The 15,772-nt window shown below is 35.3% G+C and overlaps 1 protein-coding gene across 1 annotated transcript in view; it reads left to right on the forward strand.

Annotated features, from left to right (window-relative positions):
• DPY19L2 (dpy-19 like 2) overlaps positions 1 to 15,772 on the forward strand; it is a 95,225-nt gene that overhangs the window by 33,078 nt on the left and 46,375 nt on the right. The window contains exons 10-12 of the mRNA XM_032643570.1: positions 9,884 to 9,961; positions 10,816 to 10,902; positions 15,083 to 15,142. Of these exons, the coding sequence (XP_032499461.1) occupies positions 9,884 to 9,961; positions 10,816 to 10,902; positions 15,083 to 15,142 (225 nt within the window). The remainder of the gene's footprint in view (positions 1 to 9,883; positions 9,962 to 10,815; positions 10,903 to 15,082; positions 15,143 to 15,772) is intronic.

Below are 15,772 nucleotides of genomic sequence, written 5' to 3' on the forward strand. Positions count from 1 at the left end.
GCTAGTTCAGGCTCTCACTGTGCCACCTTGGGGATAAGGTGGTGTTGACAAAGTTCCTCTTTCTCTAGTGCATCCAAACTCATATATATTTTTGCTCCAATGAAGTGCTTGAGCCTCTCTTCAGGAAGACTGGATTCTACAGGGCTCTCTTGTCTGTGGGTGTCTGCCCAAGTCAGCAGTATCCAGATTTTCTTCAACCATAGCTGAGAAGAGCTGAGATTAGTTCACTGGCTCCTGCTTATTCCACAGCCTGTACTGAGGTCTGTCTGCCTATTACCAGATACATAGGTGGGCAAGACTCCTTCCGGGGCCCTTGGCATATGGTGCTGGATCCCACAACTTCCACAGAGGCACTTTTGTTCATGGGTGGATGCCAAATTTTAGTTGTTAAAAGGGGGAGGCAGAAAAGCAGGACACCTTATGCTGCCATGATGCTGACGTAACTCCCAGCTTTTAGTTTTCTGAATTAACGTATGAAGTTTTGTTTGCTTCTGTTTTTTTTTTTTAATACTAACGTGAAGATAATTCAATGTTATTTTTCTGGGAGTGTTCTAAGGCTTTTATTCTTGATTATATTTTTCACAGATTAAAGTTAAGATTAGTTCATGTCTCTTGCACATATTGTCTGAGAAATGGGGCTGAAGGACTCAAGGACTGGCTATATTTTAAAGGAAAAAATTTACAAGCAACAGTTGTAGAAACCTAGAATATTTGGAGTGAGAAGACCTTAAAGCATTATCATTCTTAAGAAACTGAGAAATTGTGACTTACTTATTCAGTAACTGGATTTTAATTTATAATATGCCCTATTTTCTTATATTTTATTAGAGAATTCCCATTCATGTAGGAGAGATTGTTATGACCAAGGACAGTAAAAGGGGTAGTTGCAGAAAGGAGGTTATAAAATCAGAAGTGATAGAGATGCAGATTATTTCTGGAAGAGATAGTATCAATATATCTATACAAAACTGGTTGTCAATTTCATATTCTTTCTTTATATAACTGATTCTTTGCTTGGGATATGTATAAAGCCATATCTCTTTTAATATTTAAATTAATGTGACTCCATGACCTCATCCTGCTTATAAGAAGATTATTTTCTTCCTACTCTGGAGTTTCTCTTCCAACAATAAGCCCATCGGCTATTTATTTGGGCCAAATATCAGGACTAGATGTTTTTGCCTCACTGTTGAAGCCAGAAATGAGACTACTTGTATCTGGAGGATTCAGAAATCTGGGTACACAGTCAAAGCCACCACACTGCTGTTTAGCAAAACTTACCCCTTCTGCATGGAATTTGACCCTCAGTTAACCTTCTAGCTCTCTTCCCTTAGAAACCTGCTAGTGTTGTGTGACCATGATGTTACTAGGCACGTTGCTTGGTGATTGCCTAATTGCATCCGAGAGGAAGAAATTGTAAGTGAGCTAAGTTCTTCCTGAGGGGGATGCCTTGACTTCGGGCTTCCTGAAGTGAAGTGACTCTCTTAAGTGTCATTTCCCTTGCAGAAGTTTCCATGGGTTATGGATCTTCTAAGCCAGAGTGGCTTCTGCATTTATGTGATGTGCATCTTCTTTCTTTGCTCCTGAGCTGTCACCTGGGGTGAGGCTACCATGAAGACTTCTTTGAGAGCTCCTACTGAAGAGAAATATCTGAATCTGTCCTGCTGACAAGTCCTGTTTCCTGTCCTACAGCTTTCTGAATGAACCAGAGGCCAAGTGTGCACTTAAAACCCCCTGGGTTGCACTGACGTCAAGAACTCAAATTCACCTTCTTGAAGATAGAAAACTACTAACAGCCATAGATGCCAAGTGCTTCACACTAAAATTGGCCTGGACTCTGTGCTTTTACTTATGAGTGGCACCATTTTCTTTCTTGTAAACGTCTCATAGCACGCCTGCAGTGCTGAGATAGCTGAGTTGAGTTATAAGGAATTTCAGCATCAGCTAAATGCTGATGATGTCTGTAGAACTAGGCTTCTCCTAAAAAAAGACTGCAGTTCTGGTGTACAGTTCTTGTGAGTGAGCTCACAAGTTCGGAATTCTATCATCCACACAATGTGTTTGTTTCTCAAGTTCCTTGGGGTTCTGTCTTGCCAAATTAGGATTATATTAGTTTTTTGGAGATGTTCAAGTATTGGTGAGTCTCAGAAAGGTTTTCCAGGAGACTCATAGCTGCTTATGAAACTTTTTTCCAGTACCTTTGTCTTTACTGAACATCAACTTTCACACACCAAGGGGCTGAGAAAGGACAGTTTTTTGGCAAGTCAAATAAACCTTTTGTTCAAGAAGATTTCTTCGATCTACAAAACTGAAAGGTCACCAAAATGGTTTTTTCCAAGGGGAGTTGATGTTTCTTCTTCTGGATGTAGAAGCAGCTACTCTTTTTTTTTTTTTTGCAGTACGCGGGCCTCTCACTACTGTGGCCTCTCCCGTTGCGGAGCACAGGCTCCGGACGCGCAGGCTCAGTGGCCATGGCCCACAGGCCCAGCTGCTCCGCGGCATGTGGGATCTTCCCGGACCGGGGCACGAACCCGTGTCCCCGGCATCGGCAGGCGGACTCTCAACCACTGCGCCACCAGGGAAGCCCGCAGCTACTCTTATATAAATGTCAGCTTCTCTTTCTGAAAGCTTTGTCTGACCTTGCATCTTGTTGTTAAACTCAGTCTACAGGTTGATTTCTTTCTATTAGTTTGACAATGTTTATTGTGGCCACAGTGGTTAAAATATAGTTGATTCTATATGTGTAAACAGGGAATCAAGAATTAGCTTACAGAAGGGATTTATAGTTTCATTCCTTATACACAGTTTTATTTAAAATTTATTTTAAATGTCTGTACTCATTTCTGATTTCAGGAACAAAATTGGTCCAAGCATTTGAACAGATTAAAAACTCTTTATTGTTTCATGGAAACAAATTTTGCCCTATCCTCAGAACTACTTATCTTGAGAAGTATGATGAAAGGAGGCAAGAAGTCAGTTTTCTACATTTTCACAACAGAATGTTGACTCTGCTGCTTGTATCTCAATGAGAGGGCTTTCTTTTCAACGAGCAGTTCAAATAGCAACAGTACAGCTATTAAGCATAATTTTCTCCTGTGAAGTTTTTTTTTTTTTTTTAGCTGAAGTGTAAATATGATGTTTAAGAAGGGGGGTTCTAGATCTGCATATCCTAATAGTATTGGTCTATGGGAGGAGGGAAAGGGAGACTAACATATACCAGACTTCAGTATTATAGTTTATTTAATCCTCAAGGAGTCCAGGCACATGGGTATTATTAATTTACGATTACAGATGAAGACACTGAGGCTCAGAGATTAAGTTAAAATCAAGTCAGCCTACTTCAGAGCACCAACACTTTCCAATTTATTTTTGCTGCATCTCTAGGGTCTTTCAACTCTTTTCTGTTGACGGCCACACACTTGGGTGTGTTGTCTTATTTCCTTACTAAAATACCTTCAGTTTTCATGAAGCATTAATAAAAGAAATATGCATTGAAAGCATACTTCTATACCTTTTGTAAAACCATAATTAATTGAGTCTACTGTATTACCTAATTGCTTTTCTATTTAAGAATCTGTATGATACATTTTTCATAATTAGTGTCAAGATTAATTTTCTTCACAAAGTAAATTTATGAACTTTTAACAACTATAGTTATTTTATTAAATGATCTGGACACACTTTCTCACAGTCTCTCTTAAAACCTATATTTTAGACTTGTCCCCATCCCCAAATTTATATACATACTGTATTCCTTTCCTTTTCAGTTTGACAATAAGTGTGATTGCAGTAAATAAAAACTTTTAAGATCTTTAAAATATTGTGTCTTCTGATCAAAGAACATGATATATATCTACTTATTTAGTTCTTAATTTCTATAAATAATGTTAATACAGATTTTTAGAGATCTTTCATTAGATTTGTTCCCAGGTATTTTCTATTTTTGTTGCATTTTAAAAGATTGATTATATTTGTTAGATATGGGGTTCTACGTATGTTAAGCAAAGTTTGTTAATTGTATTATTCTAATCTTTTAGATTTCTACTGTTTTTGTTTGCTTTCAGTTACTAGAGGAGGAATGTGTTAAAGTCTTCCATTATAACTGATTTGTCTGTATCTACTTTTAGCTGTGTAAATTCTTGCTTTAAACTTTTTTTTTTTTTTCGATACGCGGGCCTCTCACTGTTGTGGCCTCTCCCGTTGCGGAGCACAGGCTCCGGATGCGCAGGCTCAGCGGCCATGGCTTATGGGTCCAGCCGCTCCGCGGCATGTGGGATCTTCCCGGACCGGGGCACGAACCCGTGTCCCCTGCATCGGCAGGCGGACTCTCAACCACTGCGCCACAAGGGAAGCCCCTTGCTTTAAGCATTTTGATGCAACATCATTATGTGCACAGTTGTTATATAGTCCTTTTATTTTTATGTAATGAGCCTTAAAATTTTTTAAAGTGTATTTGTGTGTATGTGTGTGGTAAGAACACTGAACATGAGATACACCCTCTTAATAGATTTTTAAGTGTCCAGTATAGGTATTGTTATCTATAGACACATGATGTATAATAGATCTCTAGAAGTTATTGATCTTGAATAACTGAAATCTTATGTGTGTTGATTAGCGACTTCCCATTTCCTCTTCCCCTCAGCCCTTGGCAATCACTATTCTACTATCTATTTCTGTGAGTTTGACTATTCTAAATACCTCTGATAAATGGAACCATGCAGTATTTGTCCTTCTGTGACTGGCTTAATTTACTCAGCATAATATTGTCATCCATACTGTTGCATGTTATAGGATTTCCTTCTCTTTTAAGGCTGATACTATTCTGTTGTATGTGTATAACACATTTTAAAATCCATTTGACCGTTGATTGTCATTTAGGCTATTTCCATATCTCGGATATTGTCAGTAGGGCTGCAGTGCACATGAGAGTGCTAATATCTCTTCAAGATCCTGTTTTCAATTCCTTTGGATAAATACTTAGAAGTGGAAATGCTGGATCATATGCTATTTCTATTTTTAATTTTTGAGGAACCTCCATACTGTTTTCCTTAGCAGCTGCATAATTTTGCATTCCCATTAACAATGTGAAAGGATTCCCTTTCTTTCACATCCTCACTAATACTTGTCATTTGTTTTTTTGAAAATAGCCATCCTAACAGGTGTGAGATAATATATCATAATGGTTTTTGATTTGCATTTCACTGATGATTAATGATATTGAGTGTTTTTTCATATATCTGTTGGCCATTTGTATATCTTCTTAGGATAAATAGCTGTTCAATTCTTTGCCCATTTTTTAATTGTTATTAGCTTTTTGCTAGAGTAATATGAGTTCGTTATATATTTTGGATATAACCCCTTATCGGACATATGGGGTATTTTCTTCCATTCCATAGGTTGCTGTTTACCCTTTCGGTGTTTCCTTTGCTATGCAGAAGCTTTTTACTTTGATGTAATCTCACTTGTCTTATATCTGATAAGAGATTAATATCAAAATAAGAGATAACAAGTGTTGGTGAGGATGTGGAGGAAAGGGAACCCTTGTGCACTGTTGGTGGGAATGAAATTGGTACAGCCACTATTGAAAACAGTATGGAGGCTCCTCAAAAAATTTAAAATTGAACTACCATGTGATCTAGTAATCCCACTTCTGGGTATATATCCAAAGGAAATGAAAACAGAATATTGAAGAGATTATCTGTGCTTCTATGTTTATTGTAGCATTATTCATAATAGCCAAGGTATGGAAATAACCTAAGTGTCTGTCAACAGATGAATGGATAAAGAAGATGCGCTACATATATATACAATGGAGTATTACTCAGCTATGAGAAAAAGGAAATCCTGCCATAGGACATAGATGGACCTTGAGGGCATTATGCTAAATGACATAAGTCAGACAGAAAGACAAATACTGTATTATATCATGGGATATAATATTAGTATCATGTATTAGTATTTAGTTTGGAATCTAAAAAAACCGAACTTATAGAAACAGAGAGTTGAATGGTGGCTACCAGGGCCTGAGGAGTGTGGGAAGTAGGAAGATATTGGACAAAGGGTACAAACTTGCAACTAGAAGATGAATAAGTTCTGGTGATCTATCACATAGCATAATGATTGTAGTTAATGTTATTGTTTTATATACTTGAACATTGGTAAGAAAGTAGATCTTAAATGTTCTCACCACAAAAATGAAATGAGAATTTCGTGACGTGATGAGGGTGTTAGCTAACACTGCAGTGGTAATAATACTGTAATATATGTGTATCAAATCAACAGGTTGTATACCTTAAACTTACACAATGTTTTAAGTCAAGTATATCTCAATAAAGCTGAAAAAAAATAACAGAGGGATCCTTGGTAGAGACTCTAAGCTTAATAAAAGGGACAAATTTCTTAAATCCAGTAAAGTTCTGATTATCCATTAGCTGGAATTTTAGTTGGAACCACTTTATGCCTTCCCCATCCATTTTGCGGGAGGAGGTAGGTAGTAAGGTATTTACGCTGGGAGAAGAAAAAATGACAGGAAGGTTGAGAGTAAGATATTAGCACCAAACTCCCAAATTCTGGGTAGTTGATCTATAGAATATACTTATAACAATTTATGCATTCTTTGACTCTGAGATTCTATGACCTTGCCTGAGCTTACTTTATGAGGCACTTGATAATGTGCTGAAATGAAGTTTGCAGAGATATTCGTGTCCTTGCCTTTTTTTCCACACCACCAGCAAATAAGTTTCTTTAGGGTGGAGATAGCATTGGCCCTCTAGTATCCATTGAATGGATTTGAATTTATAGCATCGTTTCTAAGAACACTATACTTTAAGCTCCAAGCAATTAAGTTATAAGCAAAGTTCTGGGAAACTATATTCAGGTAAATTGGTTATTACTTGAAAGTATTACTATCTTCAACTGGCACCTCTTGAAATAAAAATCTCTTTGGAATTCTTGAATGAATTATCCATTGTTGTTTTACTTATACAACAAATTCATAATCTGGTTACCACTAAATGTTAAATTGCATGAAACTTTTCAAAGGCCCAAAGAAAAGAATTCCTGGGCCCAGTCATAATTATTATTGTGAATTCAGTCCTCTAAAATAAATGTTAATACTGTAATTCACAGTAGAGCTGTACAATTTTTAATGAAATAAAGTACAACCAAAATAAAATGTCATATAGTTAGAATCATAGGTTGTGTCACATTTTCAGACTGACTTCTTTCACTTAGGCATATATATTTTAGGTTCCTCCATGTCTTTTCATGACTTGATAGCTCATTTCTTTTTATTGATGAATAATATTCCATTGTCTGGATGTACCACAGTTTGTTTATCCATTCAACTCTTGAAGGACATCATGGCTGCTTCCAGTCTTTGGTGATTCCCTAAACATTCATGTGAAGGTTTTGAGTGGGCATAAGATTTCAGCTCAATTGGGTAAATACCCAGGAGTGTGATTGTTGGATTGTATGTTAAGACTATGTTTAGTTTTGTAAGAAATTGCCGATTTTGTCAGGTTTTGGGATTTCAGCCATTCTATTAAGTGTGTAGCAGTATCTCCTTGTTCTAATTTACAGTTCCTAGTGTAGTATTGGGTTTAGCATCTTTACATGTGCTTATTTGCCCTCTGTAGATCTTCTTTGGTTAGGTTATTTGTTCACATCTTTTGACCTTTTTTTTTTTTTTGCGGTACGTGGGCCTCTCAATGTTGTGGCCTCTCCCGTTGTGGAGCACAGGCTCCGGATGCACAGGCTCAGCGGCCATGGCTCACGGCCCCAGCCGCTCTACAGTATGTGGGATCCTCCCGGACCGGGGCACGAACCCATGTCCCTTGCATCGGCAGGAGGACTCTCAACCACTGCGCCACCCTTTTTGACGCAGTGGTTGCCCTTTCTGACCATTTTTAAATTGGGTTATTTGTTTTCTTATTTATGAGTTTTAAGAGTTCTTAGTACATTTGACATACCAAACCTTTATCAGATATGGGTTATGCAAAGATTTTCTCACAGTCCCTGGCTTGTCTTTAGTTTTCTTAATAGTGTCTTTTGTGGAGCTGGGGTTTTTAATTTTAAGGAAGTTCAGTTTATCAGTTTTTTTCTTTCATGGATCATGCTTTTGATGTCATAGCTAAAAACTCATCCTCAAATAAGATTGCACCTTGATTTTCTCCTATATTATATTTTAGAAGTTTTTTAGTCTGTGTTCTACATTTAGCTGAGTCAGTTTTTTGAAAGGTGTAAGATCTAGGTCTAGATTTATTTTTTTTTTAATGCATGCGTGTCCAAGTCTTCCAGCGCTATTTGTTGAAAAGACTGTCATTTCTCCATTTTGTGCAGTTGTCAAAGCTCAGTTGCCTATAATTGTGTGGATCTGTTTCTAGACCCTCTATTTTATCGCTTTGATTAATTTGTCTATTTTTTTCGCCAGTACCATGCTGTCTTGATTACTGCAGCTTTGTAGTAAGTCTTAAAGTCAGTTAGTCTCAGACCCTTTTTAAGAGTTTTCTCTTTGCCTTTGGTTATAAGCAGTTTTTACTATGACATGCCTATATGTGGTTGGGTTTTGTTTGTTTTAATTTATCCCTTGCTGGGGGCTACTAATACTTTATGAATCAGTGCTTGATTCTTTTTCTATAGATTCTGGGGACTTCTCAGGTATAATGTCTTTAAGTATAGATTTTACTTAATTCCCTCAGCCCTTTCTGAGATGTAAAGTATGACCTTTATACTATATGCTCTACATCTCTTATGTTCTTTCATATGTTGTTCATCCCTTTGTCATTTTATACTTTCTTCTGACCTATCTTCCAATTTATCACTTCTTTGCTTGGGTGTGTTCAACCTGCTTAAACCCATTTTTGACTTCTTATTATTGATTATTGTAATATTTAGTTGTATATTTTTAATTTGGTTCTTTATTTAATGGCTTTCAGTACCCTTCTGGAATTTTCAATCTTATCTGTTATTTCTGTGCATATGTCAAACATAAAGTCTATGGCTGATGATGCCAGACATGTTTTTGCATGGTTTGTGAGCTAAGAGTAGTTTTTACATTTTTATAGTAGAAGAAGAAGGAGAGTATACAATTGAGACTGTACGTGGCCTACAAGTCTTAACATTTATTATCTGGTTTTTTACATAAAAAGTTTGCTGACCCCTGAACTAGATTGAGATTCTTCATAGATCTGTTTCTGTTGTCTTAGTGATAATGTCTTATCTCTTCCTATATCTGATTAGTTTTGATGTGGTATTAGACATTGTACCTGAACAATTGTACAGTTAATTTGAGACTACGATATTAACTTCTTCCAGAGAAAATTAAATTTGTTTCCAGTAGGCAAACACAGGGGCTAACAATCTTTAATCTCCCTCATGCAATCAGAGAATGAGATAATTCAAAAGTGGGCTTCAGTATTTTGGAGCACTGCTTTGATTTCTGGTTCTCTCTTATAGTATAACCCTTTGAAGTCCCAAACCAAAGCTTGGGGACTTAGCAGAGATCTCATTCTTGGGGTTACCGGACAGCTAAGTGTGTGGAAATCTCTCAACTGCCTCTCAGCTAGCAGGCATCTGCTTCTGTTAGAATTGGCAGAAGAAGAAAAGTGACCCAAAATGTCATGCTCATCTCTGTAGATTTCCACCTTTTCTCTGGTCTTAGCTTCCTAATTCTTTTTTTGCTGTATTAGTAAGCTGTGGCTTTCATACAGGTACTTTTATTATTTTTTCGAGCTCTTCTAGTTCTCAGTGAGAAGGTTGGTTCACATTACTTTGACAATCATTATTGGAAATATAACTCTCCTCTTATATTTACTTTGCGTATGAATAGTGAAATGCTTTTCTACATTTTTTCACTTCTGCTTTTTTTATATATTTTTTTCAGATAGCCTCATTATTTCCCATGTATGTTGTGGGGTACATTGAGCCAAAAAAATTTCGGAAGATCATCTATATGAACATGGTGACAGTTTTTTGAATATTTTTATTGGAGTATAATTGCTTTACAATGTTTTATTAGTTTCTGCTATACACCTGGTAACATTTTTAATATTTATAAGTCATATATTAAAATAAGATCTCAGGGTTTATAAAATAGAACTGACTGTTTTATATACCCCCTCTCAAGTAGTATTTAATACATATGATGTTGCTAATATTTAGAAGGATAACTGAATGCCATATTATAGCAACTATACTTTCAACTAGACTGTAGATGTTTTGTATTCTCTGAAACTTTAAAAATTTTTTTGTTTTTTTATTATTATTGTCACTACTTTTGTAACTGCCTTTTCTCCCTGAGACCTGAGATTTTTAACACTTTGCATGAATATGACACTCTGTGAAATTTATGTTTTTGCATTATTGTTTTTTTATATTAGTTTCCAAACACATATCCCTTAAGAAAATAAAAATCTTTTAGGTAAGAACATAAAATAAAGCTTCCTTAGTGAGGAAAATCCTCAAGTAGTTCAACAAAAATCAGATTAGAAAACTAATAGTTATAAGTAAGTCTTTCTTATTATATCCCTCCATTATTGAGTTAATAGAAACAATAAGATTTTTCCTGTTTTCTTTGTACCAAGTTGAAAATAGGGGAAAAAAATTAAATTCTGCTGTATAGTATTTATGGTGTTGAAAATACTTAGAACCTATCAGTGTGTTGAAATTCTGTTATCACTTGGTCAGGATCTATTTATTAATCTTTTTTATGCAAATAAAGTTTGTATTGGAAATGAGTATATCCCTGTAGACAAAGTATGCATTATGCTATCTATCTAATAACTATAAAATGTATTTATTTTCTGCAATTTTCAGGTTTCGGTTCTCCTTTGTTTTGTATTGATGTTTGGAAATCCAATGTATTTTTCTTCTTATTATTCTTCATCTCTATTGATGACATTGGTAAGTGTTTGTTAAGCTTGTGAAGATTTTTTTTAACCTGTCAAATAGCAAGTTTACCCATTTAATATAGGTTAAGGAGAATAAATAAGGCCCTTTCTGGATTACTGCCCACATGAAAAATTTTTCCCAGATAATGCTTTTTGTCTATCTAATCCTTGCAAAATAATATAAGCAAAGTTTACCTTTTTAAGGCAATGCCCAAGTAAAATTTTTTTTAAATAATAAGGTAATAAGACTTACTTTTTAAAATATGCCATAATTTATGATAAAAATTAGTTATTTCCTTCTAAGTCACTTCAGTAAGCTAAATACTTACTGCAGTGACACTGCCATTGCCCAAAACATTTTTGGAACTCCTCTGAATTGCCTTCACAGACTCTGGCACATTCTTTTGAATGTCCTCAGTGGTGGCAAATCTTTGTCTTTTAAGGGTGGATTTGATTTTTGGAAATGACCAAAGTCTTGTGAATAAGGTGGGTGATTGGGCTGGGTAATACAGATCTTGATCAAAATATAGTGTAACAACAAAGTAATAAGACCTATTTTCTTGCACGCATAAGGAAGTAATCTCTAAAGATAGTTTATAAAGAGGAGTTCCAAACTGTTTTGAGCAGTTGCAACATAATTATAATAAGGGTGTAGTTTCTTCACGTGACTTACTTTCATGGAATAACACTCATTTAGAGTTGTATTTGGAATGGTGGTTCAGTAAATCAGTTTTATTACCTTATAGTCACACTTCCGATATTCATAAGTCAGAACCTGGAATGTTCTCCACTGGAATGTTCCTAGAATGTTCTCTTTCCACAATGACCAGAAATGATGCCTTACTACAAAAATACCAAAATATAGCACTTTTCCATGTATGGTGCATTGATTGAATCTTTTGAGATTTAGGTTTTTAACATTTTTTCTCCCCATACCTTTTTTTTTTTTTTCGCCTCCCAGTAAGTAATTTCTCCTCTTTATCTCTCCCAAAAGGCATAGGCCCTTTCTTTTCAACATTTTTTCACACTTTTTCAGTATTACAAAGTAGATGACTTGTAATAGTGTGTTCATCAACATCTTTCTATGAAAACATTTTTATTCTAAAATATAGCACAGATGTAGAAAACCTCATAAAACCAATGTTTTATGTACTTAGTTCTGACTAGTACTGATAAGTACTGATTAATGGACTGTTACTTGGCAAACATCCTTAAACTACCATCAAGTCAAAACCAGAACTTTTCTAACCATTCTAGAAGCCTTCCATGTAACCTGTCTCAATCATAACTCCCTTGAGCTGCTCTAAAACAGTAGTGATTATCTTGACTATGGTGATCACTCCAGGCTTTTCTTTATAGTTTTATCACTTAAGTTTCTATTATTATCTATAGGTTTCCAATATGTCTCCCTGTTTTTTTCCCCGGGATATTTTTTTTTATCTGGGTCACTGAACATGTGAAGGGTTCTGTGGTCTAGATTTTGCTCCTGAGTCCTCATGGTGCCGCTTTACATCTTCTTTTGTCTTCTGTATTTATATTAATACTTGGGTCTAAAACCTGGACGTGTTCAGATTTAATTCCTTTGGCAAGTATATAGTATTGTTCTTCAGTCAGGAGGCACATATTTATCTGGTGCCTCTCTTTTTATGATCAGCATTTAGTACCAGATCCATTAATTCAGTAGGGATTGCAAAATGATGATATTCCAATCCCTCCTTTACAGTTCACATTTCATATAGGAAAAGTAAAGTACATTTCTAAATGGGGGGAGTTGGGAGGAAGTAGAAAAATATTTGAAGAAATAGTGACCAAAAATTTTCCAAATTTGATGAAAATTATAATCTCAGAGATGAAGAATAACAGTAAATCTCAAATACAAAAAACATAGAGCTAGAGTAAGCATATTATCAAATTGTTTAAGATCAGCAATAAAGAGAAAATCTTCGGAGTAGCAATAGAATTAAGACATGTTAAATACAGAAGAACAAAGAGTAAGGATGTCAGCAGATTTTTCATAAGAAAAAAGTGCAAGCAACAAAACAGTCAAGAAGCATCTTTAAAATATTTAAAAATACTATCTATAATTCTATATCCAGCAAACATGTCTTTCAAAAATGCAGGCAAAATAAAGACTTTATGACCTTTATGTTAAAGGAGGTCCTTCAGATGAAAGGAATATAATATTAGATGTCAGTCTGGCTCACACAAATGAAGGGCCCTGGAAATGGTAGCTAAAGGTTTTCCTACCATCTGTGACAGAATGGATAGACCTTGAGGGCATAATTATGTGACATAAGTCAGAGAAAGACAAATACTATCTTTTCATTTGTGTCTTCTTTAATTTCTTTCAGCAATGTATTCAGTGTGTAAGTCTTTCACCTCTTTGGTTATGTTTATTCTTAATATTTTCTTTTTGAGACTATCGTAAGTGGGATTGTTTTCTTAATTTCCTTTTTAGATAGTTCATTGTTAGTGTATAGAAATGCAACATAGTTTCTTTGTTGAGTTTGTATCCTGCTACTTTGCAGAACTTGTTTATTCTAACAGTTTATGTGTGTGGGTGTATGTAGAATCTTTAATGTTTTCTACATATAAGATCATGCCATCTGTGAACAAAAATAATTTTACATTTTCCTCCTCAATTTTTCTGGTTTACCCATTTAGTTGTTTTCTTTTTTGCACTAATAAATATTACATGTATATTTTATTATACCCCCTCCTACTTACATGAAAGGTAGCATACTATAGTCTTTTGCATTTTGATTTATCAACCTATTCTGGGTATCACTTAGCAACCTTTCATAGATATCACTCCATATCAGTTCATAGAGATCTTCATTCTTTCTTGTAATTTCATAGTAAGTATTCCCTTCTGCATATTCCATAGATAATTCAACCATTCTCCTAAGTCTGGGCATTTTGTTTATTTCTTGTATTTTGCATTTACAAACAATTTTGCATTGTGTAATCTGGTACATTTATATTTTCCTATTGTTGGAACTTCAGGAATCCTGGCTCATCTTGGGCCAATTAGATGATGCAAAATTCTCCTCCAAATCTTTGTAATACACAGGCCTAAGATTTGTTTCTCATTGGAGCTTTTTGTTTTTCCAACACAAACTTGGGAATAGACAAATACCTTACCAACTTGTAGAGATAGTAGGAGGAGTATTCCTAGTCCCTGCATGTCTTTGTCAGTTCAAACTGCTATAACAAAAATACCAGAATGGGTGGCTTACGTGGAAATCTATTTCTTACAGTTCTAGATGCTGGAAAGTCCGAGATCAAGGTGTCAGCTGATTTAGTTCTTGATGAGGGCTTTCTTCTTGACTTGCAGACATATATCTTCATTGTATCCTCCCATGATGGAGAGAGCGATCATTTCTCTCATGTCTGTCCTTAGAAAGGCACTAATCCCATTTATGAGGTTCCCACCCTCGTGATCTAATTACCTCACAAAGGGTCCCACCTCTAAATATGTCACATTGGAGCTTAGGGTTTCAACACAGGATCGGTGGAGGGACGTAAACATTCAGTTGATAGCACCAAGGGTATAGTTTTTGAGGACCACAGCTCTATGCATGAGTCTTAATTCCAGTTTCTTACCTTTCATAGTTCCAAGTCTTCTGCCCTCCCTTTTAATACAAGCCCATAGTTGTAACCCTGTTCTACAGACCTCCTTAAAAGCTGCCAACTCCTTAAAATCTCTCCTAATTAATGTTTTACTTTTAAAAATCACCTTCTTTTCTCTGGCACCTGGAAAGTTCCTTTTCTTTCTTATAAATTCAGTTAGATATATATAGATTTTTAAACATTTTTAAATATTTGTGGGTTTGGAGAGGAAGGATTTTCATGTTAATTTAGACCACTAATTTTTCTGGATAACTTACATGTATGCTTGCATGGACATACCTTTCACACACCATCTGTCTCCTCAGAGGAACTGCCCTGCATAAAATGTCCCAAGTAACTCAGTAAGGAATTAACTTGATTCTAGGGTCAACTTTCTGGTACACAAAGCATTTGGCTTTCACCCCAAGGAAATTTTCCATGTCCAAATTCAGAAAAATCAACAATTAAGAAGGAAAATGTCTGGTGATAGCCAAGATGGAAGGGGGTGGCTGTGTAATTTTTGAAATGTAATTTTTAAAAAGTTAATTTAATTGTGTTATTTTATGTCATATGCATTTTAGGTGATAATTCTATGGAGAAATAAAATTCAAAGACCGGGTGCATCTGAACTCCACTTTTGGGTAAGGTTCAACATTTTTAACATAATTTCTTCAAATCCTTTTTTATTTCTATAAACTGAATACAGATAATATGCTTTAAAAATGAATGATTTGTAGTTAGTAAATGTTATAAATAGCTACTTACATAAGGTGGGAAACACTCCTTAGCAATATCTACAAGTCATTTTCAAGAAGTTAGTTCATTTATTTCAGCACTACCCTCAGGCCTTTCTTCTTTACTTTTCCTTCTGCTGTACCCTACTACCTTGCTTTTAATTTTTTTTTCTATTTGCTTTGAGTTTCTTTCTTTAGATTTACTAACCTTCTCTTCAAAATAACTCAGTCCGTAGTTCTGTCCCCACTTTCCCTTTTTCTGTTCTCTACATTTATCCATCATCTATCTTTCCTTTGGCTTCCAACTTTAGACTCTTATTATTTTTGTCCTTTTAACATTTTCCCTACAATCTCCCAGTTCCTTTTTATTTCAACTCAGCCACTACCTAATCTTTGTTTGACTTCTTTGCAAATGTACAAATGGATGGCCCATGTTATCTCTGTATTTGTATGTTATGTTACAAAGTAAAATAAGTACCTTATTAAGTAGGCACTGCAGTGACTAATTCTCGTAATATCAGACAGATGACATTCTTT

This window comes from Phocoena sinus, chromosome 9, assembly GCF_008692025.1.
Source record: "Phocoena sinus isolate mPhoSin1 chromosome 9, mPhoSin1.pri, whole genome shotgun sequence".
In the NCBI taxonomy this organism is placed as follows: Eukaryota; Metazoa; Chordata; class Mammalia; order Artiodactyla; family Phocoenidae; genus Phocoena; species Phocoena sinus.